This window comes from Rhinopithecus bieti, unplaced genomic scaffold (genome assembly GCF_001698545.2).
Source record: "Rhinopithecus bieti isolate Rb0 unplaced genomic scaffold, ASM169854v2 scaffold_56550, whole genome shotgun sequence".
Lineage (NCBI taxonomy): Eukaryota > Metazoa > Chordata > Mammalia > Primates > Cercopithecidae > Rhinopithecus > Rhinopithecus bieti.
Window position 1 is genome coordinate 144,406 of NW_016821820.1, and position 24,284 is coordinate 168,689.

Sequence of the window (24,284 nt, forward strand, 5' to 3'; positions counted from 1 at the left end):
ACTCTGCCTCCAGGGTTCACGCCATTCTCCTGCCTCAGCCTCCCGAGTAGCTGGGACTACAGGTGCCAGCCACCTCGCCCGGCTAGCTTTTTGTATTTTTTTTAGTAGAGACGGGGTTTCACCGTGTTAGCCAGGATGGTCTCGAACTCCTGACCTCGTGATTCGCCCGTCTCGGCCTCCCAAAGTGCTGGGATTACAGGCTTGAGCCACCTCGCCCGGCCCATGTCTTTCTATCAAGCTATTTTCTTGAACCTTGTAACCTTGAAGAATGTGCAAGAAAATATAAATTAAATAATCCACAATTGTATTTGACCAATTCTGTACATCATGTTATAATATACTGGGAACATAAATGAAAAAACAAACTGTATTCACAAATAGCTGTTCTTTTGGAGACCGAGTCTTGCTCTGTCGCCCAGGCTGGAGTGCAGTGGCATGATCTCTGCTCATTGCAACCTCCGCCTCCCAGGTTCAAGCAATTCTGCCTCCAGTCCCAGGTAGCTGGGGCTACAGTTGTGTGCCACTACACTTGGCAAATTTTTTTGTATTTTTAGTAGAGACGGGGTTTTGTCATGTTGGCCAGGCTGGTCTCAAACTCCCGACCTCAAGTTTTCCACCTGCCTCAGCCTCCCAAAATGTTGGGATTACAGGCGTGAGCCACTGCACCCAGCCTGTTCTTTGACTGGGATGAGATGACCAATCACTGAGCAGAAATATTGGGTAAGAGATTGGTCACCCATCATTGTGATGGTTCATTTTGATGATTGTGTATTATTAAGCTCACCTAGTAAGAACCGGATTAAGGACTTCAAGAGATGTTCTCATTGTCAGTAAGAAAATTGGATAGTTTAATAAGAACAGGTCTGGGAGGGAGAAAAGTGAGTTGACCCTTCTATTAGCCCTTGTTTAAGAATGACAGTTGGCCGGTGTGGTGGCTCACACCTATAATCCTAACACTGGGGGAGGCGAGGCAGGTGGATGAGGGCAGGAGTTCAAGACTAGCCTGGCCACAATGGTAAAACCCCGTCTCTACTAAAAATACAATAATTAGCTGGGTGTGGTGATAGGTGCCTGTGATCCCAGCTATTCTGGAGGCTGGGGCAGAAGAATCACTTGAACCTGGGAGGCGGAGGTTGCAGTGAGCCAAGATTGCGCCACTGCACTCCAGCCTGGGCGACAGAGGCAGACCCTGTCTCAAAAAAAGAAGAAGAAGAAAAAAAAAGACAATTGGTAAAGATTATACAATAATGCCTTATTGCAAATATGACTTTCTGACCTGCCTTTCTATTCATTTTGTCAAATACACAATGGAAATACTTCCATAGGGGTAAAAACAACTTATTAAAGGACATTTCCACCTCTGCAAATGTTGACTACGTTACACTAAATTTAATATGAACAGAACTTATATTTTCCTACTTAAATGGTGGAATTTTTAAACTAATATACCATCATAATGTTGTTTTCCAGGCTGCCAGAAATTGTCTAGTAAGTGAGGCGGGAGTTGTAAAAGTATCTGATTTTGGAATGGCCAGGTATGTCCAAGTATATGTGGTTTTAGGTGATGTTTTCATTTTTTTGGTGGAATTAATAAGTGTGGGAATAATTTGCAATGATGAAGCAGAAAGGAAATCTTGTTAACTGGTTCTCAGATTAAAATAAGTATGTATTGTGATGTTAGTAGTTCTCTCCACTAGGTGGTAGTATAGCCTGTTAAATATACTATGTTTCCTGGTGTGGATTTGATTTCTAGAATCTTTTGTTTTCACAAAAACATATTTGATGGTGAGGTTCTTAGTATGTCCATGTCTGCAGTGTTTTCTTCTCTTAATTTTATAATTTAATAGTATTATAAAATACCTTTAAAAGGTATTTAGTTTATTTTTTGTCTCTTCTTCCTCTGTCTGTCCATTCATTCATCCATACCTCCACCCATAAAAAATCAGGTGCCTGCTGTGTGCCAGGCATAATGATAGGCTGAACCATATTAGAGAATAAGACCTACAAGTCCTTGCCCACACGCAGCTTACATTCAGGAAGAAGGTGAATCAGAAGACTTGATAAAGTTACATGATTGAGCAGGGTCGATACTGGTAAACTGTGGCTGTCAGTCTGACCCACACTTCATTTGGGTTTCACATTTTTAAATGGATGCAAAAATGAAAAGAATATTATGACATGTAAAAAAAATCTGAAACTCCAGTGTCACTGTCCATAAAAATAGTGTGACTGAGACATAGCCTCGCTCATTCATTTAGGTGTTACCTGTGACTGCTTTCCTGCTACAGATGCAGAGTCAAGTAGCTGTCTTGGGGACTGTATAGCCTGCCAGATCTGAAATATGTGTTATCTGGCCCTTTACAGAAAAGTTGACTGATCCCTGTAATAGAGATAATTTGGGGTGTTGCCGAGTGACGATGCAGGGCAAGATTGAGGGTGGCTACTTGATCTGATGTTCAGGACGACCTCTTTGAGATAGGGAGATTTGTCTGGAGAGAAGAAGGTAGGAAGTAGCCAGTGTAGGTGAAAATAAAAGGATAAAATATTTCAGGTAGGAAGAAAAAGTGAAAAAGCTTGAAGTCTGGGACACGTCTGGCCTGCTCAAGGAATGGAAAAAGCGCCAGGGTAGCTGGCCAACGGGCAGCGCCAGGAATGCTTATAAATGCAGGCAAGGACCAGGCCGTGTAGGGCCAAGTTTAACTCCTAAGGAAACTCAGGCCCAGGGAGATTAGAAAACTGTTACTGTCAGAAATGGGACCAGAACTTCCAACTCTTAGGATATTAATTACCCAGTGCTCTTTATTTGCTTTTATATAAAGATACTATATATTTGGCAGGCTGTCGGCCACTTTCATATGTTCAATCTTCATATGTTAGGCTTTCAGAAAATCTGCACTTTTGTATCAACCACTCAAAAACACTCTTTATACCCTAAAGTCACACTCCCTTGGCTGACAGTTTGATCCAGCCCATAGTGGCACTGTCTGCCAGCCAGCAGCTGGCTTTGTGCTGAGTCACCATCTTTGTCTACAGAGCAAAGGACGTTTGTGCAATTCTTTGAAAATTTTCTCATAGAAGCTTTTAGAAATTAATGGTATATTCACACATAATACAGAAATACATTCCTTTTGTAAATACGTGCTGCCCACCTTACGGAAGGGGCTGAAGTCTTTTCATCTACCAACCCTAATCAAGGATTCTCCCCCAAAGTTAGCCACTGTTACCAGTTTTTGTATGTTCTTCCAGAAGGACATAGTATGTTCACATAAAAAAGTTATATAGTATTGTTTTGAGTGCATGTATGTATGTGGGGATGTTATGTATAAATGCATACTCCACTGTTCACATGTGGCATATTTTGTGTTTTTTTTTTTTTTTTTTTTTTTTCATTTGCTATTTTCATATGCTGTAGTTTTAAATTTTGCTCTGTGGAATTGTGAAGGCTGAAAGCATGTGTGTTTCTAGATGCTTTATACCACTTCCTCTGGAGCAGCTCTGCTTTAGATTTTTTACATAAGGGGCCTGTGGGTTAAATTTTATTTAAAGAACAGAATTGCTTACAAAGAAAAGCTTGCAAACTATTTTATGATACCTTGTCTCTATTGCCTTATAAAAGAAAGAAAACAGAAAAATCAAAGTGCAGATGGTAATGTGGTGATGCATCCATCTCATGCACTTAAATTAAGCTGAAAGGAAGTTGGAAATCACCAAGTGTGGCCACTGAGGTGAACATTTAGCTTCAACCGGATGCTTGTTGGACTTCAGTCAACTGTGTTTTTGATTGCAAGGGGAAAAAAATGAAAGAACAAGTAGAAAATGCAGATTGTTCTTCAGAGGTGTAAACCCATGGTGTGTCTTACTCTAGGTATGTTCTGGATGATCAGTATACAAGTTCTTCTGGTGCTAAGTTTCCTGTGAAGTGGTGTCCACCTGAAGTGTTTAATTACAGCCGCTTCAGCAGCAAATCAGATGTCTGGTCATTTGGTAAGATCCATGGTCCATATTTCCTCATGTCCGTCCGCCCTGAGGAGGAAGTGGATACATTCATTTGGTAATTCTTATTCTTTTCCAGGTGTTTTAATGTGGGAAGTATTCACAGAAGGCAGAATGCCCTTCGAAAAATATACCAATTATGAAGTGGTAACCATGGTTACTCGAGGCCACCGACTCTACCAGCCGAAGTTGGCATCCAACTATGTATATGAAGTGATGCTGAGATGTTGGCAGGAGGTATAGGTTTTTTGTGTGCTTTCTTTTTGAATCTCTTAGGGATTGGGCTTGGTAAATAGATAACATGCAGTCTTTATAGCCTAGTGAGGTGGTGCATGCTTTATAGTAATTTCAAGCTCTAGGTAGGAAGCCAACCCTCTCAACTCAAATTCTGAATAACGGGAAGAAGTTGTAAAGATGTGGAAAATGCTAATAACTACCTCAATACATTCAGGCTACTTCCTCACTCTCAAGTGGGACTCCTTCCATAGTTGCCTGAGCTACGGACTTGGGGAATACGCCTGGAGAAGTAGCTCTTTTTTCACTGGGTCACTTGTAGAGTTGAAATACTATTTTTATACCAGAGTTGGTTTCTTTCTCTAAACCTCAACTTTCCGAGGTCTTTGGAAGTATTGAAATGTCACCTCCTAAAAGAGGTTAGATACCAAATGACTTCTGAAAGACAGTAACATTAGCTCACATGTATTATGTACCAAGCACTATACTTAGTGTTTTGGATTTAGTTCTCAAAACAACACTTTGAAGTGGAGATACTTTGACTGTGCCACTCTGTAGATGAGAAGATTAAGGGTCATGAGGTTGCTGCTTGCCTGGGGTCACTTAACTACAGAGCAGTATAGGCCTGTCTGACTCCAAAGTCCAGGGTCTCAACCACTGGCTGTACTGCCTCCCCAAGAGTTGATTGGGATGGGCATAGACATTCTGGGCAGGAAGTGGTGCTACAGGGAGAGAGAACAGCTTGAGCAAAGGTAAGGAGGTGGTTATAAACATGCTGTTTGTGCACGACAGTGGAGATAGTGGCCCTATTTAACAGACAGCCCATGTGAGGGATTTTGTGGGGAATAAAATTGGGTGACAAGAGGGTGGGGGGTGGCAGATTATAGAGGGTCCTATAAATTTGCAGGACTTGATTTCACAGGCATGTCTCTTGAAGAGAGACATGAAAGCAGTGTCTTAGAAAGGTTAGCCTAGCAGCAGTACATGCAGGGTAGATTAGGGTAGTGATAAGACCCCTTTGGAGATGCCTGTATGTCCCAGTCCCAAAGCAGTGAAGCCTCTCTGTAATATGCTGTGTTTAGGAGTTGGAGCAGTGAGAGGTTTTTTGGAATGGATTCTGGAACCTACAGCTTCTCTTTGACTTTTAATTGCAGAAACCAGAGGGAAGGCCTTCTTTTGAAGATCTGCTGCGCACAATAGATGAACTAGTTGAATGTGAAGAAACTTTTGGAAGATAAGTGATGTAACCAGTGGCTCCCAGATTCCAAAGTGCAAGGAAGGATGGGCACTTTGTGGCTTTTAATTTATTGAGCACTTGGACATGTAGATGATTTTACTTGTAAAGTGGAAACACATAAAGAATTTGCTTCTAGACGGAATCTCCCAGAGTGTTTCCACTTAGAAACACTCTGTTGCCTTAGAAATGGTGATTAAAATCACTCATTTCTATTCATTCCTCAGGCACTTGAGTGACAGTTGTTTACCAGGCTCTGTGTATAGCCCCAGGGTTTGGCCATTTAGGGGTGCACACATGGGACCATGTTAGCTGATGCCAGTTGAAGGCCAGGGTATTTGGGTATTAGAGTCATGACCCAGCAACCCTTCTTTTTCCCTTTGACTTCTACAGAAATCTGGGCCTGAGACATTGTCTACAATTGGGTTCTAGATAAATCAGGAACCCACCTAAATAAGTACCCATTTTTGTTTTGAAAACATCTCAGTTTTCAAGACTGCTCTTAGTATTACATGAACAATATTTGTATGCTGTGTATATTGTAAATATATGTAATATATAAAGTTATATATTTATAAGAAACACGAGTTGTCTTTTAATTGAAACTTTTAATCCTGTAGTATATGAGCTCACCTTCTTAGGACTAGAGACTGTGCCTTACAGCTGTTAATTCATTTCCCCCTGAACATCAAATATACCTGAAGAGAAGAAAGTCTAGACTCTTCTATGAGTAACACCCCCTCCTCACTCAGGTAAATGTGTCTGGGGATGCCTGTCCAACTTAACCACGTGCATTTGGCCTATGTAATCCTGCCCATGGTGGCCGCAGCTAATCAGAATCAGATGGAAAATTAAACTAGGTAATCTACCTCTAAGCCTTAAGAATATTCCCTGGGGCACAGGCACTATAATTGGAAGTGCTGGGCTCTGGGGCAGAAGGATCAGGTGACGTTCACAACAAAGTTTGCCCCCACCTCACACGGGACCCAGAAGCACCCCGAGTTGTGATGGAGGATTCAGGAAGCTACCAAGAGAAACAGCGAGCATGGTGTTCTGAGCTGCCTCCCGTGCGTTTTTCAGGAGGCCTGGTTGGACTTGGGTTCCTGGATGGGTGGGACTGTTGTACCTCACAGGAGACCCTGCTGTCAAGACTCTGTGTGTGGATTTCTCACCCTTAGAAGCTGTATTAAGACATCAATGGAGTTAGGGCCTGCCTTTTTTCCTCGTGAGCGCCAAGGAAAAGAAATTATCTTGGTTACATGAGTGCCAGCGAAAAGAAAAGTCACCCAGAAACTGTTTATTGCCCAACACATTATTCTTGCTATTGGTAGGGTAACTAGCTGAGGAAGACACAGTGCCTTCCCTTCAGGAGTTCCGTCTCCTCTGGAGGCTGCGATGGTCTACTCTGGAGCATTGGGTGAACACACAGACTGGCTGTGCTGGGCAGCACCTTCACTCTGACCCTGGAGAACCATTTCATTTCATCCTGGCCAGTCTAGAGTCTGTGCAGCAGGCAGTCCATCCACTGAAGGCTGTGTTTATTCTTTTCCTGTGCCCCTTATAATGGAAGAAAGTAAACTGCTTATTCTGAGCCTTATCACAATCTGCCACATTCCTTCTCGTCTACCTATTTAACCATACCCCCATGACAAAAACATGCACAACTTTTTTTTAAGTTCCAGGGTACATGTGTAGGATATGCAGGTTTGTTACATAGGTAAACGTGTGCCATGGTGGTTTGCTGCACCTATCAACTCATCACCTAGGTATGCATTAGTTATTTTTCCTGATATTAGCCTGATATATTTCCTGATATTAGCCTGGCATGCATTAGCTATTTTTCCTGATGCTCTCCCCTCATCTGCCCTCCCCCAGGAGGCCCCAGTGTGTGTTGTTCCCCTCCCTGTGTCCATGTGTTCTCATGGTTCAGCTCCCACTTATAAGTGAGAACATGTGGTGTTTGGTTTTCTGTTCCTGCATTACTTTGCTGAGGATAACGGCTTCCAGCTCCATCCATGTCCCTGTAAAGGACATGATTTCATTCTGTATGGCTGCATAGTATTCCATGGTGCATATGTACCACATTTTCTTTATCCAGCCTATCACTAATGGGCATTTTGGTTGCTAACCATGCACAACTTTTAACTGACTTGTAGCTTATTCAAGGAGTCGGTCCTGGCACACTCTACCTTACTATCACTATCAGCCTTTTCTCCTTCCTTCCTGACCTTCCCTCCTTCCCTCCTCCCATCCCATACTTCCTTTTTCACCTTGAGGAGCTATGGGAAGTACTAGGTGGTATGAAAGAGAGTGAGGAGAAGATAAGAGTCCCTGCCCTAATGGTCAATGTATGCTTTTTATGGGAAAACAAGATATGTTTTCCTGGCAACATTTGTGAACATTTCCTTCAAAATCTTCAAATATTTTCACTAAGACTTAAAAAAAAAGCTTTTATATGAAAGCATAACTTAAGGCAGAAGGGGAAGTAAAAATAACAGTCATCACCCAGAATGCTAAGGAGATCTTAATCTAAACAGGAGATTGGAAGGGCAATGGGAATATGCTGTGTCTTCATTAAAGTTCTGTTGCTCTCTGGGCTCGGACCTGGTTCGCGGCGACACGACCAAACATACCAAGAAAGTCGGGATCGTCGGTAAATACGGGATCCGCTATGGGGCCTCCCTCTGGAAAATGGTGAAGAAAATTGAAATCAGCCAGCACGCCAAGTACACTTGCTCTTTCTGTGGCAGAACCAAGATGAAGAGACGAGCTGTGGGAATCTGGCACTGTGGTTCCTGCATGAAGACAGTGGCCGGCGGTGCCTGTTCATACAATAAATACCACTTCTGCTGTCACGATAAAGTCCTCCATCAGAAGACTGAAGGAGTTGAAAGACCAGTAGATGCTCCTCTACTCTTTGAGACATCACTGGCCTATAATAAATGGGTTAATTTATGTTAAAAAAAAAAAAAAAAGTTGTTCTGTTAATTAATTAACACATAGTTATGCTTTCCAGTGGGATGAAGTGAAACTCCCAAGTGTGTTTTGTATTGTTGGTGTTTTTATATTTCTCAGCCATCCCTCAATCACATTTTAGGGTTATTACTAGATTGACTTCCCCCAAATAAAGTGTCTGCTGAGTGGGAGGATGGAACATTCTAAACTCAATATTCCAGAGCCTAGAATCTAATTGTTTCTGCCACTCACAGTGTGGCCTTGGGGAAGTCCCTTATTCTGTCTGTGCCTCCATTTCCTTCCCAGTCCAGAGAGGGCAGTTTGACTTGATGATTTTAAAGGTGCCTTTTACCAAAATTTTGTGATTTCTTGAAAATGATGTTTGCGAGTCACCCACACCTTTGGGGATGAGAGACTAAGAGCAGACACCCTCAGAGATTGGGATGGAGATTACTGAGCTTTCTTATATAGGCCATTGGTTGTCATTTATACTCTTCTGAGGTTTTCAGAACAGGAAAATAGGTGGGGTTAACTCTGCCCGTGAGAAACATCTTGAGCGAACTATGATTTCAGTTGAAAGGTGTGTTTTTGTGAGTGGAGCACCGCAGAAGAACTGAAGACTGTTGTGTGCTCCCTGCAGAAGGGGCTGCCATGATCCTTTCCTCCTGTGAGTAAGATGGGCTTTGTCAGTTTATTTTCGGGGCTTGTTCTGGGCCTATTCTTCTTGAACAGCAGAGGATGTTTTTTTTCTAAGGCACAGAGCTTGGGAACATTAAAAGATAATTTCCTCAGATGTTGTGACAGAGTTTTGTTTCTTATTTAAAGAACCACGGTGGTGATGTAATTCTAATAAAGGTTCAGCATTGAGAAAATAAATGAAAGAAAAACAAAAGAATGTCCAGGAATCTACATATGTGTGTGTAGAAATGCAATCAGTGTGAAGTACTTGTTTTTAGAATGAGACTGTAATGAACTTTGGGCTGAAGGCCAGGAGACCAAATTCTAGTTCCAGATTTGCTCCAGCAGTCGTGGATCACAGTTGGCAACTTTATATATATATAAATACACACACAGACACAAATAGATATATTTAAGGCAAAAGGAAGAGAGGTCAAAACACAACTGTGTTTATACTCTGAAATTATCTGCTTTATCATGTAAACATATAGACTTACCCTTATTTTCACAGGAGTATTTATTCACAATTTCGTGTAGACATCCGTTATCGAGGACCTTTCCCAAGCAATTGAAATTTAGGCAAAACTGATTCTTACCTGCAGTCAGAGCCTGAGTAAAGACCAAAATAAGAGTCAAAGTCATGAGTCTCCACATGGTTAAGAGTGTGAACATGGTCGAGTGTGAACACTGGCTTAAATGTCTCTCTCCCTCATATATATTACATATGAAGATGTTATTTTAATATTTTTATAGAATATAAGACCACTGTTAAAAATAAGTGCTAGTTTCAGGAGAACAGAGAAAGATTCCCTAGATGCTGTTATCTGTGAAGATCCTTGGTTTGAAAGAGCCGTGGGGATGCTTATAAATCCAAAGAAATTAGAATAAAAAGAAAAACAAGCAGAATAGTCTTCTAAATAAGAAGGCAGCCATCATATCAGAATTGCAATATGTTTGTTTATAAAGGTATTTATTGAGCACCTACCATGGGCCATGGTCTATACCAGTTCCTTTATATTCGTTATCTGAAAGCTTCACTACAAACTGGCAAGGTGAAAATTGTTATTCTTATGTGGCCAATAAGAAAATAGTGCCTTTGAAAGTTTAAATCTCACCAAAAGCTCACATGGTTGTCAGACTCAGGATTTAAGCATGAGACTTTTTTTTTTTTCTCTGAGACAGAGTCTTGCTCTGTCACCCAGGCTGGAGTGCAATGACGTGATCTCAGCTCACTGTAAGTTCGACCTCCTAGGTTCAAGCAGTTTTCCTGCCTCAGCCTCCCGAGTAGCTGGGACTACAGGTGCATGCCACCATGCCTGGCTAATTTTTCTATTTTTAGTAGAGACAGGGTTTCACCATGTTGTCCAGGCTGGTCTCGAACTCCTGACCTCAAATGATTTGCCTCAGCCTCTCAAAGTGCTGGGATTACAGGTGTGAGCCACCACACCTGGCCAAGTATGAGACTTGCCAGACTTGGGATTTAAGTGCTCTTCCTTTTGCCTTAAATATACACACACACACACACACACACACACACACACGTACACACATATATGTTTATATACATAAATAAGCTCTCAAAGGGAGTGTGTGTATGTGTATGTGTATATTTGTATACATATAAATCTGCCAGCTGTGATCCACAAATGCTGGACAAAATCCAGAACTAGAACTTTAGCCCAGGCGACTCCCTTTTTGGTCACCTTGCAACAAAATGTAAAGAAACGATAAACCTAAGAGGTGCTTTAAGAACTTTATTTTGCACTTAAGGAGGCCGAGACGGGCGGATCACGAGGTCAGGAGATAGAGACCATACTGGCTAACACGGTGAAACCCCGTCTCTACTAAAAAATACAAAAAACTAGCCGGGCAAGGTGGCGGGCGCCTGCAGTCCCAGCTACTCGGGAGGCTGAGGCAGGAGAATGGCGTAAACCCGGGAGGCGGAGCTTGCAGTGAGCTGAGATCCAGCCACTGCACTCCAGCCCCGGTGATAGAGCGAAACTCCGTCTCAAAAACAAAAAAAAAAAGAACTTTATTTTGGGAGTTGCTTTGGAAGACTATTCAGTCCCATGTGCAGTTTTGGAAATACTTGTTAATTTATCTCTAAGACTCAGAGGGCCTTATTTTGCAGATAAGGAAGGAAAATACTGTCTTTGATTTTAATACTAGATGATGATGGAACCAAGCTTCAACAAAGCTCAGTCATATCAGATTAAAGCAATCAAAGGCCAGCTAAAAAAAGTCAAAAAAGTCAAGTTTTTACATTTCTGACTTTTAGGTGGCATTAAGGAAAACGGATTGTAATTTTAAATGTCATCTATTTAAGCCAAATCCCGTCACAGGAGCCAACAACTGTTTGTAGATTTCATAAAAAAAAAAAAAAAGACCAGATTATTCCAGTTGTGCTGACCTGAAAATAACTCGTAGTCTTCCATTCACGCAGATAAGAACAAGGCTCCTGTTAACAGAAATATGGGCCAAGCAGAGCAAAGCAGAAAAAGCGAAAAAGCAGCAACCTGTGTCCCCTGCCACCCCCACTGGCAGGACAAGCTCAACAGTGACTTAAGAATCTTTAAATGTTAAAAGCTGTGTGAGCATCTGCTCTTTATTTCCATCAAGGTCAGAACTAAAGAAAATGCTGTAAATTACAGCAGGAAGGATTCGGTTATATATAAAATAAATAATTGTGAGGGTTGAGACAAGGATTTGATTGCCCAAGGGATTAAATAAGGGACTACCTATTGGCGGGGTGTTTTGAGGATTATTCTCTCTGGCATGGCTTTGATGAAAGCTCACTCTCCTTTCCAGCTTCTGTTAATTTGATTTGATGATAAGAATCACCTGTTGTCTACTGTCAATTGCAGCTGAATGTGGCTACATTTTCTGCTGGGTAAAACAATGAGTGTTTACTGTTGACAAGGAGACAGCTAAGTGATGCCTCAAGATGTATTACTGTTAATCAAAAAAAAAAGGTCCAGCCAAGAAGATTGCTTAAGCCGAGGAGTTTGAGGTTGCAGTAAGCTGTGACCGCACCACTCCACTCCAGTCTGGGTGACAAAGTGAGACCCTGTCTCTTTAAAAAAAAATTTTAAAAAAGTTTATGTGTTTGTTAGGGTCATTTGCCAAAAACGTTTGTTGTTTTAAGTATTGTCATAGAAGTCTGGCTTCAAAGGTTGCTATATGGTAGGAGAAAGTAATTGTGGAGCGTGGGATATTGATCATACTGATGGGAGATTTGGAGTGGGATTTCAGGGCACTGCCCCAGTGAGATTCAGTTTGTGAAATGTACTTGGTATTGCCAGCATTTCCATCAACTCACAGTTGCCCTGAGAACAGATCCAGCCTAGGAGAGTTATTTAAAGGACAGGGCAAGGGAGAACAGCTGGGGGCTTAAAAAGTTCACCTCTTAGCTCCCCTGTTTGCCTAATTTCTCTGCCTTTCTTTATTTACAACTTAGTAGAAAGAGTGGTTTCTAAGTCTTGGTGTGCCTGAAGCATGCCTTGGGTGCTGTTAAAAGGCAGGTTTCTGGGTTCATCTCCATAACTGGATCTGTGAGTAAGGTAAGGACATTTTGGTCACACCGCCTTTCTTGGGCCTCTGTTTTCCGAGTCCTATCTTACTCCTTTTTGTATCTGATTCTCAGACCAACTTTGTTAGGTCCACACCTTCCATTATTACTATTATAAATATGAAGATAAGGAGGGTAGCTGTGGTAGGCAGCCTCTAAGATGGCCCGATGATATCTGCCTCCAGATATTCAGGCCCTTATGCAGTCCTCCTCCTTGAGTATGAATTGGACCTAGTACCTCACTTCTCGTGGTTAGAATATGGTAAAGGTGATGGAACGTCACCTCTGAGACCAGGTTGCAGAGGCTGCGGCTCCCATTCCTGCGATCTCGGGCTTTCTGCCTCCTGCATCGCCGGCTGCCTTGTTGGGAGCACTCTCAGGCAGCCCGTAGAGAATCCCCATCACGAGGAACTGAGGCACCATGGAATCCGCTTAGAAGTGTATTCTCCAGCTTTGGTTGGGCCCAGCTTGACTGCAACTCCCTGAGAGATCTGGAGCCACGGGCACCCAGCTAAACCCTTCCAGAACTCGCAGCCCACAGAAAGTGTGAGATAAACGTTTTAAGTCATTCCAACAATAGATAACTAAGTCTGTGGCAAAAGCAGGAGGAGCCGCAGATTAAAAAAGAACTTGGCCACTTTGGCCACCCTTCTGCTTGGGGCTGGAGTTTGATGCCCTTTCTGAAAAATAGGCTCAAGATTAAAATGGACACTAGATGTGTCTTTTCTTTTGTCTTTAAATCATTTCAGTTTTCTACTCCATCACTGCCTCAAGTGTCTGGTAATAACTGCAGCCGCCTTTTGTAACTACTGCAGATCCCCCCATTGCTCCTCTGTGGAGCTCCCCAGGCCAGCAGCGCCCGCACTTCCTGCCCACCGAGGGTCAGTGAGCAGCATGGCTTCCGGCCCAGTGCCAGCTACGCCCGTGCGCCTTGTGGCCGAGCGCTTCTTCACATCACAAGCTGGCTCGATGTCTTGGGTGTGATGTCTGCGAGCTTGTTATGAACTTTGAGCTCACAGAAAACAGTGTTCTAGGAAATACTGTTTTGAGATGTAGGGGAGGGGAGAGGTTGTGGGCAAGGTGCCTGTAAAGTCCAACTCACATCAGCCTCTTCTGAGAAACAAAGAAAAATTGCCTCATAGACCAAACAAGGGTTTGGGTGGCTGCTGTCCGTGCCTGGGGGGGTTGCCCTGGCGGAAGCTGAGAAACAGATGAGCGGTCATCTTCAGGAAGATTCTGCCTTTCCTTACAGCACCTTTTACTCCCAGAAACCATTATCTTCCCTGGTGCCTGGGACCCCATCCAGCTTCCCAGACTTCTAGAATCAATCTCCTTGCCCCACACAGCACCCCTTCAGGCCATAGAAGGGTCAAGCAGCACTCTTCCACTCAAATTGATCAGTTTGTTGTCCTGTTAGCTAGGTACTTGTTTTCTCTTAGTTGCCAATGACTCACCTAAAGTAGTTATCCTCCCTTCTTTAAGGTTTCACCACCAGTAGTATAATGTCAAAAAAACAGAACAGTCGAGGTCTAACACAAATTACTTATTTTATTCATACATTTAGAAAAACTAACATCTCTGGAGACCATCACTTAGAAGAATGGACATTTTAGTATCAAAAGGAAAAGTGTACACCCGTGCAAACACAGACACAGGATCACTTCACACCCCAAATGCATAAAGGTTATAAATTCAGAATAAAGGATACGTTTCTAAATTGAATAAACATTTATGTGAAAAACTCAATGTCCCAATTTTATTATTTTCCCCTCTCCTTGGTGTGGGGTCTTGGTGTGGTGTCTAACTCCAAACCAAGAAGTCTAACTCCAACTTGGAAGCCTTTTCTAACTCCTTTTCAGAGGTAGAAATCCATGCTATAGCCAAGCTAGTTACATGCTATAGCCAAGCTAGTTACAGATAACATGGGTTAATGTGGCTAAAACGTGCCTGTCTTCAAAAGGCCCTTAAGAAATGGATGTAGTGGGGCCGGGCACAGTGGTTCACGCCTGTAATCCCAGCACTTTGGGAGGCCGAGGCGGGCAGATCACGAGGTCAGGAGATCGAGACTATCCCGGCTAACACAGCGAAACGCCATCTCTACTCAAAATACAAAAAAAAATTAGCCGGGTGTGGTGGCGGGCGCCTGTACTCCCAGCTACTCAGGAGGCTGAGGCAGGAGAATGGCGTGAACCTGGGAGCAGAGGTTGCAGTGAGTCGAGATAGCACCACTGCACTCCAGCCTGGGGGACAGAGCGAGACTCCATCTCAAAAAAAAAAAAAAAAAAAAAAAAAAAAAAGAAAAGAAGAAATGGATGTAGTGGTGGGCATTTATGGCAGAGTAATGAGGAAGTTTGGCCTTTCTGTAAATTTCTGGAAAAAAAAAAGGGATATTTTGCAGCAAACTTACAGAATCAGCTCTGGTCACCCAGAGCCATTTTTCCAAAACCACAAGTTTTCAAGGCTTCCTGACTCACCACAGCCCATCAACTGCAAAAGCAGTGGGTATCAGACATTTCTCATCTTAAAACCACAATCTGGAGTGCCTGGGTTGGGCGACAAGACTGGTCTTTGGGTTAAGGCAGCTCTTGAAACAGCCAGTTGCAAGCCATGTTTTTAAATACAAATCATTAGCCATGTGCCAGTTATTATGATGACCAAATTCAGTAGGAATGCATTTCACTCAAGGCACTGATTCAAAACGAAACCCTAACATCGGAAATGCCAGGGGATGAACTGGAGGTGATGATGTAAACTTCAAAACATTAGACACGAGGAAGCGACAGCAGCTTTGCTTCCCGCGCAGCCCCGGGCCCCACAGCTCTTCACATCTGTTCCTTTGTCCTCTTCAGAGGTGACCTTAGGAACTGTTCTGAGAAGGGGTGCTTCTCACTCTTGCTTTCTTCCAGTGCCCCCTGGTGGAAACCTGTTCCCAATCAGCCCAGCTGTTGCCACCCAGGAACCTCTGGGGGTGGAAAGAATACCAATAGGAGCCTATCCCAGAGGACAGAGGGGCACAAATCCTTCCCAGGAAAAAACAAATACCAAGGATGGGGGGTCCAACTGCCTACCCCATGATAGACGTTCCGTTTTCTAAAGGTCACAGAGATTACATCTGATGCGATGCCCTTTTTCTGATTTGCTGGCCTGAGGCTCATCATGAGAGATATTTGCTGAGGAATAAGAAATAGATGAAAAGAACAGCGCAGATGTAAGCATGGGAGACGAAGCTCAGCTCCTTCAGTGATAATCTTCAAGCCTGAATATATTATTTCCACATTTCCTTCCAGCAGGCAAATAGTCATTGCCTATCTCTGGGGCATTTTTGTCGCTCTGGCAAAGGCCCTTGATATGCACGAGTTCCAGCCTAAGTTGGGAATTTGCTAATAGCTCACGAGCTTTCTCTCTGCAGGTTAATAGGCAAAACAATGCAAAGAATGGCTTCTGTAATCACAGAATGCCTGTGGAAGGGCGCTCTCTACTTACTCAGAACACCTGTGCTGCTGTAAATTGAAAATGATCATGCGTCGAATACTCCTTGATACGCGCATTGGAATGAATTTTGGCCCAACACTTCAATCTGTAAATAAAGATGCCTGCTGTCTTGGAAAGTCATGCCAAGCAAGGGAACACCAGGGAGCTGTTTGGCTTTCATGGTGTGATTTTTCTTCTCGCAATGATTATTTATGGGGCAGCAACTCTGCTGGGTAGAGGATGGAACCACAAACAAGGCAGTGGTTTGCCTTTCTGCTCACCACTGTTCTTGGTCTTTGGGGGAAATTAAATAAAATTGGGTCACAATTAAAGCAGTGGTAGGTTAGGTCTGTACCTTTCTTTAAAGGCCAATGTCTTTGCTATTGAATTGGGAAACAAAAATATTTTGAAAATATTTTATTCTAAATTCCAGGCTGCAGAAGAAACCAAGGGGAATATTATCAGGTGTGGCCATGTGTTGTGAGGTCAGGGAGCTGGGGGAGGCCTTTCTCTACTCCCAGATACTCCTGCCTGCTGACCGATACCAGCAATTTCTCTTTCAAAGTTCTTGACTTGGCGAGGCATGGTGGCTCACGCCTGTAATCCCAGCAGTTTGGGAGGACGAAGAGGGCAGATCACTTGAGGTCGAGAGTTTGAGACTAGCTTGGCCAATGTGGTGAAATCCCATCTCTACTAAAAATACCAAAAAAAATGAGCCGTGTATGGTGGAGCATGCCTGTAGTCCCAGCTACTTGGGAGACTGAAGCAGGAGAATCGCTAGAACCTGGTAGGCGGAGGTTGCAGTGAGCCGAGATCATGCTACTGTACTCCAGCCTGGGTGACAGAGCAAGACTCTATCTCAAACAAAACAAAACACACACACACACACACACACACACTCACAAAATTCTTGACACTTGAACAAGGTGGTTCTCCAAAATGTAATTACTCACAGCCTTACATTGACCAGAAGCCTTATCAATAACATAAATGTTGATCAACACATATTTTGTGCGTTATGTGTATCATACACTGTATTCTTATAATAAAGTAAGCTAGAGAAAAGAAAAGCTTTAAGAAAGTCATAAGGAAAATAGATTTACTATTCATGAAGTGAAAGTGGCTTATGATAAATGCCTTCATCCTCATAATCTTCATGTTGAATAGTCTGAGAAAGAGGATTAAGAGGAAGAGTTGGTCTTACTGTTTCAGGGGTGACAGAGGCAGAAGAAAATCTTCATGTAAATGTTTATACCGTGTTTTTCAAGTGTCAAACTTTAAATTTCATGTGTTGTGATGGTTAATTTTATGGGAAAACATGGCTGGGCCACAGTGCCCAGATATTTGGTCAAACATTATTCTGGATGTTTCTGTGAAGGTACTTTTTGGATGAGATTAGCATTTAAATTGGTGGACTTGGAGTAAAATGGGTCACCCTCCATCATGTGGATGGACCTCATCCACAGTTGAAGGCCTTAATGAAAGTCAGACCTCCCCGAGCAAGGAGGACTTCTGCCAGCAGACCACCTTTGGGCTCAAACTGCAACTCTTCTCTCACTCTTCAGCTTGCCAGCCTACCCTGTTAGATTTTGGACTTGCCAGTTTCCACAACTGCCTGAGCCAGTTCCTTAAGAGAAACCTCTCTCTGTGTTCACCCTGACTGTTACAAATGTCATGCTTACAAACATGTACACGCCTCTGCACTGCAGTAAGCATGACATTGCTGAAGCTCTGCAGTACAGCATGTTTACTATTTAACATTGTGTCAGTCATTTATATCTTACTGAGAAAAAGTGTGAGAGCCTCTCCTGAGGCCTGCTGTGATAGCAGGGAGACAGTCAGTCTCCTGGGGTCTTGAACGGGGAAAACATCTGCCTTTGAGTCAGGGGTGGAGTTGGCTCAGAAGAGAGGAGTTGGAGCTGAAGATTCACTTTGGTTTACTCAGTCTTCTTCTTCCATTTTGTCTTCGGAGGGAAAACCATATCTGCTCCTATTTGGTTACCTTAAATGTATTTTGTGAGTACCCAATAAATAGTTGCTGAATGAGTTCTAGGGAACTGGTTGGGGGACAAAGTGGTAAAGCAACTGAGAGTAGCTGGTATGTTCTAGCGATGTTTGCCTCTGCAATCTTATTTAATCTTCTCATCCACAAGGATAGTCTTATTGTGACGCTCATGGACTCTGGGCTTGATGTCTGGCTCAGCTGCTTTTTATGTGACTGGATAAATGGCTGAAGCTCTCTGTTCCTCTGCTTCTTTAAGATGGGATTCATAATGTTAGTATAGTGAGTAAGTTAGCATAGCGTAGTATAGTAAGATCTTGGTATATCTGTCATGCCTGGCATATGGTAAGGGCTGTGTTGGTAGAAGTGGGAAACCCCTTTCTTAGAAGACAGATTTTATTACCTACATTTTCTAGAATTGATTGCCCAAAATCACATTGTTGCTCCAAGAAAAGGGAGCAGTGATTTGACTGCAAGTCTGCCTGATACTAAAGCCTACTGAACCCCATATTTTCTTTTAATACAGAAAAGAAAAAACAAACACATTTGAATGCCAGAAAGTTTTAATAATTTCATTTGGCATCTCATGGTTTGGTACTTTATTTTGGATAAGCATTTATTTAAAAATATATGTCTAGAATAAAAAGTTAGACTTGTGAGCCACCACAAATGCTGGCTAAAGCTCTGGAAGCTCAGTCTTCACTTTTGTCATTCCACTCAGTCAAAAGGTCACGATCATCTTGCCTTTCTCGGTGGCCAACATCACACTGTGAAATACTGGATGATAGGATGAATGAGTGGAAAAAAAAAAAAGAGCTCAGATGTAATGTAAGGGTGTTGATATTGGTTGGGTCTTATTTAACAGCTATTTATTGAGTTCTTGTTATGTGCCAGGCACTGATGCCAGAAGCTAGGGAGAAGACAAAAAAAATTAAAAATAAAAAAAGGATAAGATGCAGTCCCTGAGATAGAGAAGCTTGCAGTCCGGTCCAGTGTCTCTACTGGGGTTGATTTTTTCCCCAGCGAACATTTGGCAATGCCTGGAAACACTTGGGTTTCCACAATTGGAAGGTGGTGGTGGTATGGGTGTTAGAAGGGAGAGGGCTGTGTTGCTGCTGGCATCTAGTGCATAAAGCCCTGAGATGCCCTAAATATTCAGTGGTACACAAGACAGCTCCCCACAATAAAGAATGATCCTGTCTAAAATGTTGATACTGGTGAGATTGAGAAGCCCTGTGAGAGATGAAGCCTACATAGAGAAACTTAAATGACCATCTCAGGTGGTACCTAACTAGGAGCCACAGGGCAGGACTGACCATAGGTGCTTTGGGAACTGAAAGGAAGAGTAGATGGGAGTGGATTGCAATGTAAGTCTTCCTTTCCAGGTTGGAGGCAGAGATGCACGATGTGTCTGTGAGAACAGAGCAAACGGAAGAAGCTAGTGCAGCAGGAATTGGTGAAAGCTAAAGCAGTCAGGGTGAGGTCACTTGTGGAAGACCTTGAAAGTGGGGGAAGATATAATGCTGAAGATGAAGAGCAGTTGGCTGAGGCAGGCTTTTAGGGAAATGGGTATATAGGGTGAATTGAAGGAGACAACTTGAAGCAGAGACTCTAGATTCAGGTTCAAATCCTGGCTCCCTGCTTACTAGCCCTTTGTTGGTAAGGAATAACCTCTCTGATTCAGATTGCTCATCTGTAAAGCGGCATCTACTTCACAGGGTCATTGTGAGGACTAAGTGAATTAATGCCAAATTACAGGTATGCGTTGATGAGGGCTTAGTCTGGCTTATTGGAAGGGTGTATAAGAAAGAAAAAGCCAAGCCCTGTGAACAGATTGATAGATTGATGGCAGATTGAATACAAAGGGTGGGGCTCAGGAAGAATCTAAGTCTTCTATGGTGGACTCATTCACAGTCATGGGAAGATCGGAAAGGGGAAGCGACAGAACGGTTTTCTTACTGGGGATAGTGAGGAAGATTATAATTCTTGTTGGGGAAAAGGTAAGACAGAGGCCAAATTGGGGAAATAAAAATCCTTTTGTATCTATCACTAAAAGTGATGTACATGTAGAAAGCCATCAATCATAGAATGGGCACCTAATTATCACATCACAGGCCTATTTGATTTTCTGGGTTTTTCCTTTTCTTTATAAATTTAGGTTTTGAAATATTTCAAGCACACAGAAAAAAGTAGAGAATAACATAACATGCCAGTGATTACTCAAGAATAAGGTGGCCATTATATACGCTTGTGGGCTTTGATGATAATAAATAATTTGTTTATATGAAAACAGAAGGCTACATAGACGGTCAGAGCTCATCTTGTTGGACCATTTTCCAATGGCTTCTAGGCTGAGAACTGATTGCTTTGCTTGGCCTGTGGCCAAGTTGTTCTCTATCTTCAGTTCTATTAAGCCCCCCTAGTACATAGACTCCCAAGGTCTTATCTTCCTCTATTTCAAGGACTTTTGTGACTGAGTTATCCCTCTCTGGTCATACTGTTCACCACTTCCAATTGAACCTGCTTGTTCTGTTCCAAATACCATTTGCAAATTCCCACTAGGAATGAATCAAGACAGGTACATCTTCTGAGCAAGCCTATAATTTTGTGCTCTTTCAAACATATTCATTCATTTATTCATTCACTGAACAAATATTTATTGAGCATTCATTGTGTCAAAAAGTGTTCTAGCCTCTTGGGATATAACAATTGTGAACAAAATAGACAAAGATGCTTGTTTACATACTAGTGAGGGAGACAAACAGTAAAGAAAAAAGGTAAATAAATTGCACAGCATGTTAGAACATGAGAAATACACCAAAAAAGAAAGAAAAAGTAGAGCAGAGTGAGGAACCTTAAAGGGAGTGCAGATGGGCATAATAACAAATCAAGGAGCTATTCACTTAGAGGTTTGAGCAAAGACTTGGAGGGATTGGAGGGAGTTGAAAATGGAGGGAGGAGTGCTCTCGAAAAAACAAAAGCCAAGAATCTCTGGTGAGAGCAGGCCCTATGGCTCCAGCAGCAGCATCGGGGTGTGGCTGAGTGAGGTGATCAGGAGCTTATTGCAGAGGAGATGAGAGGCAACAGGAGGCCAGATCATGGAACATTTTATAGGCTCTTGTGGGACATGTAGCTATAACCCTGAATGAAATGGGGAGCTATTGTGGGGTTCTCAGACAAGGAGCAACACGATCTGACTTAAGAGTTAAATTAATTACTTTGGCTGCTGTGCTGAGAATAAAGCATAGTGGGAGGAGGAGAAGCAGGAAGAAGTTAGGAAGCTTTTGGTGTGAGCCAGGTGAGGTGATGGTGGCTTATCCATGGTGGTGACGGATGAGATGGGGAAAGCAATAAGTGTGTGTGTGTGTGTGTTTTTAATTGTGTTGATATATATATCAAAAATTTGCCATTTTAACCATATTTGAGTGTACAGTTCAGCAACATTAAGTACATTCACATTGTTGTAAACCATAACTATCCTCTATCTCCAAAATTTTTTCATCATCCCAAATGGAAACTCTTGAGTAAACAGTTTTCTATATCCACAGGGTCCACATTCTTGGGTTCAGCCAACTGTTGAAAAAAAAATTTTGAAAAAAAAGGATGCTTGCGTCTGTATGGAACATGTACACACATTTTTTCTTGTCATTATTTCCTAAACAATATAGTGTAACAATGATTTACATAGCATTTACATTGTATTAGGTATTATAAGTAATCCAGAGATGATTTAAAGTATATGTGAGGAAGTGTGTAGGTTATATGCAAATATTACATCATTTTATATAAGGATCTTAAGCATCTGTGGATTTTGATATCTGTCGGGGGATCTGGAACCAGTCTCCCATGGACACTGGGGAAGACTGTATTTTTTAAAGGCACAATCAGCATACTTTCTTGATAAATTGGCCTGGGTGAGAGAGAGAGAGAGGGGTCAACGATGACTAAGATTATTTATCTGAGCAACTGGAAAGACAGAATTGCTTTTGACAAGATGGAGAAGGGTGACAGAACCCGTTTGGGGAGGGAGGAAGTAAAAGAGTTCAGATTTCATCTCCTGTTTACTTGAGGTATCTACTAGACATCCAAGTGGAGAATTTGAGAATGTATTTGGGTAGGTGAGTCTGGAGTTAATTAGAACTGGGCTAGATGTGTACATTTGGATGTCATCAGTTGATAGATGGTTTTTAAGCTGCAGGAGGGAATGGGATAATCGAAAGAGTGAATAAGACAAAGAAAAGAAGAAATCAAATGCTTTGCAGGAAATCTAGCATTATTAAGAGGTCAGGGAGGTAGAGAACAAAGCAGCAAAAGAGACTGACAAGGAGCAAAGCCAAGGGATGTGGTACCAATGCTGCCAAGAGAGAGGTTCAGTAAGATGAGGACTTAGAGTTGACCATTGGACTTAATGGTGCATGGGTCACTGGCGACCTTAACAAGAGCAGTATATTTTTTAGAAGTGGTAGAGATGACAGCCTGACTGTAATGGAAGGAGAGCAGTTGGAGACAGCAAGTAAAGAGCCTTATTTCTAGGGCCGGAGGACTGGCTCATGCCTGTAATTCCAGGACTTTGGGAGGCCTAGGTGGGCAGATCACTTGAGATCAGGAGTTTGAGACCAGCCTGGCCAATATGGTGAAACCCCATCTCTACTAAAAATACAAAAATTAGCTGGGCGTGGTGGCAGGTGCCTATAATCCCAGGTACTCTGGAGGCTGAGGCAGGAGAATTGCTTGGACCTGGGATCCAGAGGTTGCAGTGAGCCAAGATGGAGCCACTGCACTCCAGTCTGGGTGACAGAGCAAGAGTCAGTCTCAACCAAAAAAAAAAAAAAAAAAAAAAAGAGAGAGAGACTTATTTCTAGATTTTACAATAAATAGGGAGCAAATCAATGAAGGAAATAAGAACACGAGAAGTTTGTTTTGTTTTTAATTGCGGAAGTAACTATGCACGCGCGCGCGTGTGTGTATGTATGCTGATGATCCAGTAGAGAGGGAAAAAATGGTGATATAGGAGAAAGAGGGAGTATTTTTTAAATTTTGAATTTGAATACCTCCAAGTGGGCTTGGTCACAACAGTTTGCCACAGTCTACACTCTATTCTGACCTACTTCATTCATTTATGTAACCTACATTTAGTTTTGCATCCTCTGGCCTGGATAGATACAGATCTATTTGGGGCTCTAAAACAACACTGGAATAAATTGGTTAGAATGTAAATGAGACCCATTCCTGCCAAAGTCAACAGAGTCCTTAAGTGCTAATGCACCCTCTCTTCGAAGAGTGATTTCTTGCAGTTTGCTCATCCCAGCAGACACAGCAGATGAAAATGGACGGTCAGAAGCAGCTGAAATCCAAACACCAAAGAATATGATGTAGTGCAGATTCTTGGGAATTAGTAATTTATTTTATTTTTGTCTCCAGAAGTAAGTCTTTGGGTGGACCATGGAAAATGAGTGATTTCTGGGTGCAGGAAAAGGAAGAGAGAAATGGAAGAAAAGGAAGAGAGAAAGGAATAGAGAAATCAGGGGGAGCAATGAAACAGCAGTGGGTGCAAAGGTGAGTCCTTGCCTGGGCTTGGACTTGAACTGTATGTCCAGGGTAGAGAAGAGAGATTTCCCATTAGACCATCAGTGTGTCAATGGCTCAACAACTGAGCGGGTGATGTCCAAATCAGAGAAAGATAAGTCACAGATGTATGAATGTAGGTTTGGAAGATCAACTTCTTTGATTGGAAAGGAACTAGTATGTATTGATAATGTGTAGGAATTAAATTTTGCAGCCAGCCTCCAAAATGGCTCAGTGTTCCCCACCTTTTAATAATCTTTCCTCTCCATCCTAAACTCTATCTTGGAAACAAAAATCTGTAAGGTTAGTTCAACGTCCTCCTAAGCCCTCTGGTTCTGATTGGATTACACCTACTGGGAACCCTGGAATGAAGTTGTAGTGAGGTTGTTGTGTCCCTAAACAGCAGATCATTCATCTCCTCAAAGTGATCTCTGCTCTACTTTACTCTGTCTCCCCATCCTGGTCCTTTTGAACCTAGGGATGGTGACAGTTCCACTACTGCTGGACCTGGGTTCCTGTATATCTTTTGTGGTTTTCACTCCTTTGTGATTAGTCCCTTTATAAATAACCCTTTCAAAGTTAAT

At 42.4% G+C, this 24,284-nt stretch overlaps 2 protein-coding genes and 1 pseudogene across 3 annotated transcripts in view; all 3 read left to right on the top strand.

The window, feature by feature from the left end:
- TEC (tec protein tyrosine kinase) overlaps positions 1-6,048 on the top strand; it is a 114,311-nt gene extending 108,263 nt beyond the window's left edge. Inside the window, 4 exon segments of the mRNA XM_017860643.1 lie at positions 1,471-1,535; positions 3,866-3,984; positions 4,073-4,230; positions 5,382-6,048. Of these exon segments, the coding sequence (XP_017716132.1) occupies positions 1,471-1,535; positions 3,866-3,984; positions 4,073-4,230; positions 5,382-5,465 (426 nt within the window). The 3' untranslated portion in view covers positions 5,466-6,048.
- A 420-nt stretch (positions 6,049-6,468) lies between these two features.
- On the top strand, positions 6,469-8,415 carry LOC108521064 (putative 60S ribosomal protein L37a; annotated as a pseudogene). The gene is made up of 2 exons (XR_001883116.1): positions 6,469-6,572; positions 7,999-8,415. The product of XR_001883116.1 is annotated as a putative 60S ribosomal protein L37a (transcript).
- Positions 8,416-8,716: 301 nt separating this feature from the next.
- The window catches only part of TXK (TXK tyrosine kinase), a 68,132-nt gene continuing 52,564 nt past the window's right edge, over positions 8,717-24,284 (top strand). The window contains 1 exon segment of the mRNA XM_017860644.1: positions 8,717-9,083. Within this exon segment, the coding sequence (XP_017716133.1) occupies positions 9,068-9,083 (16 nt within the window). The 5' untranslated portion in view covers positions 8,717-9,067.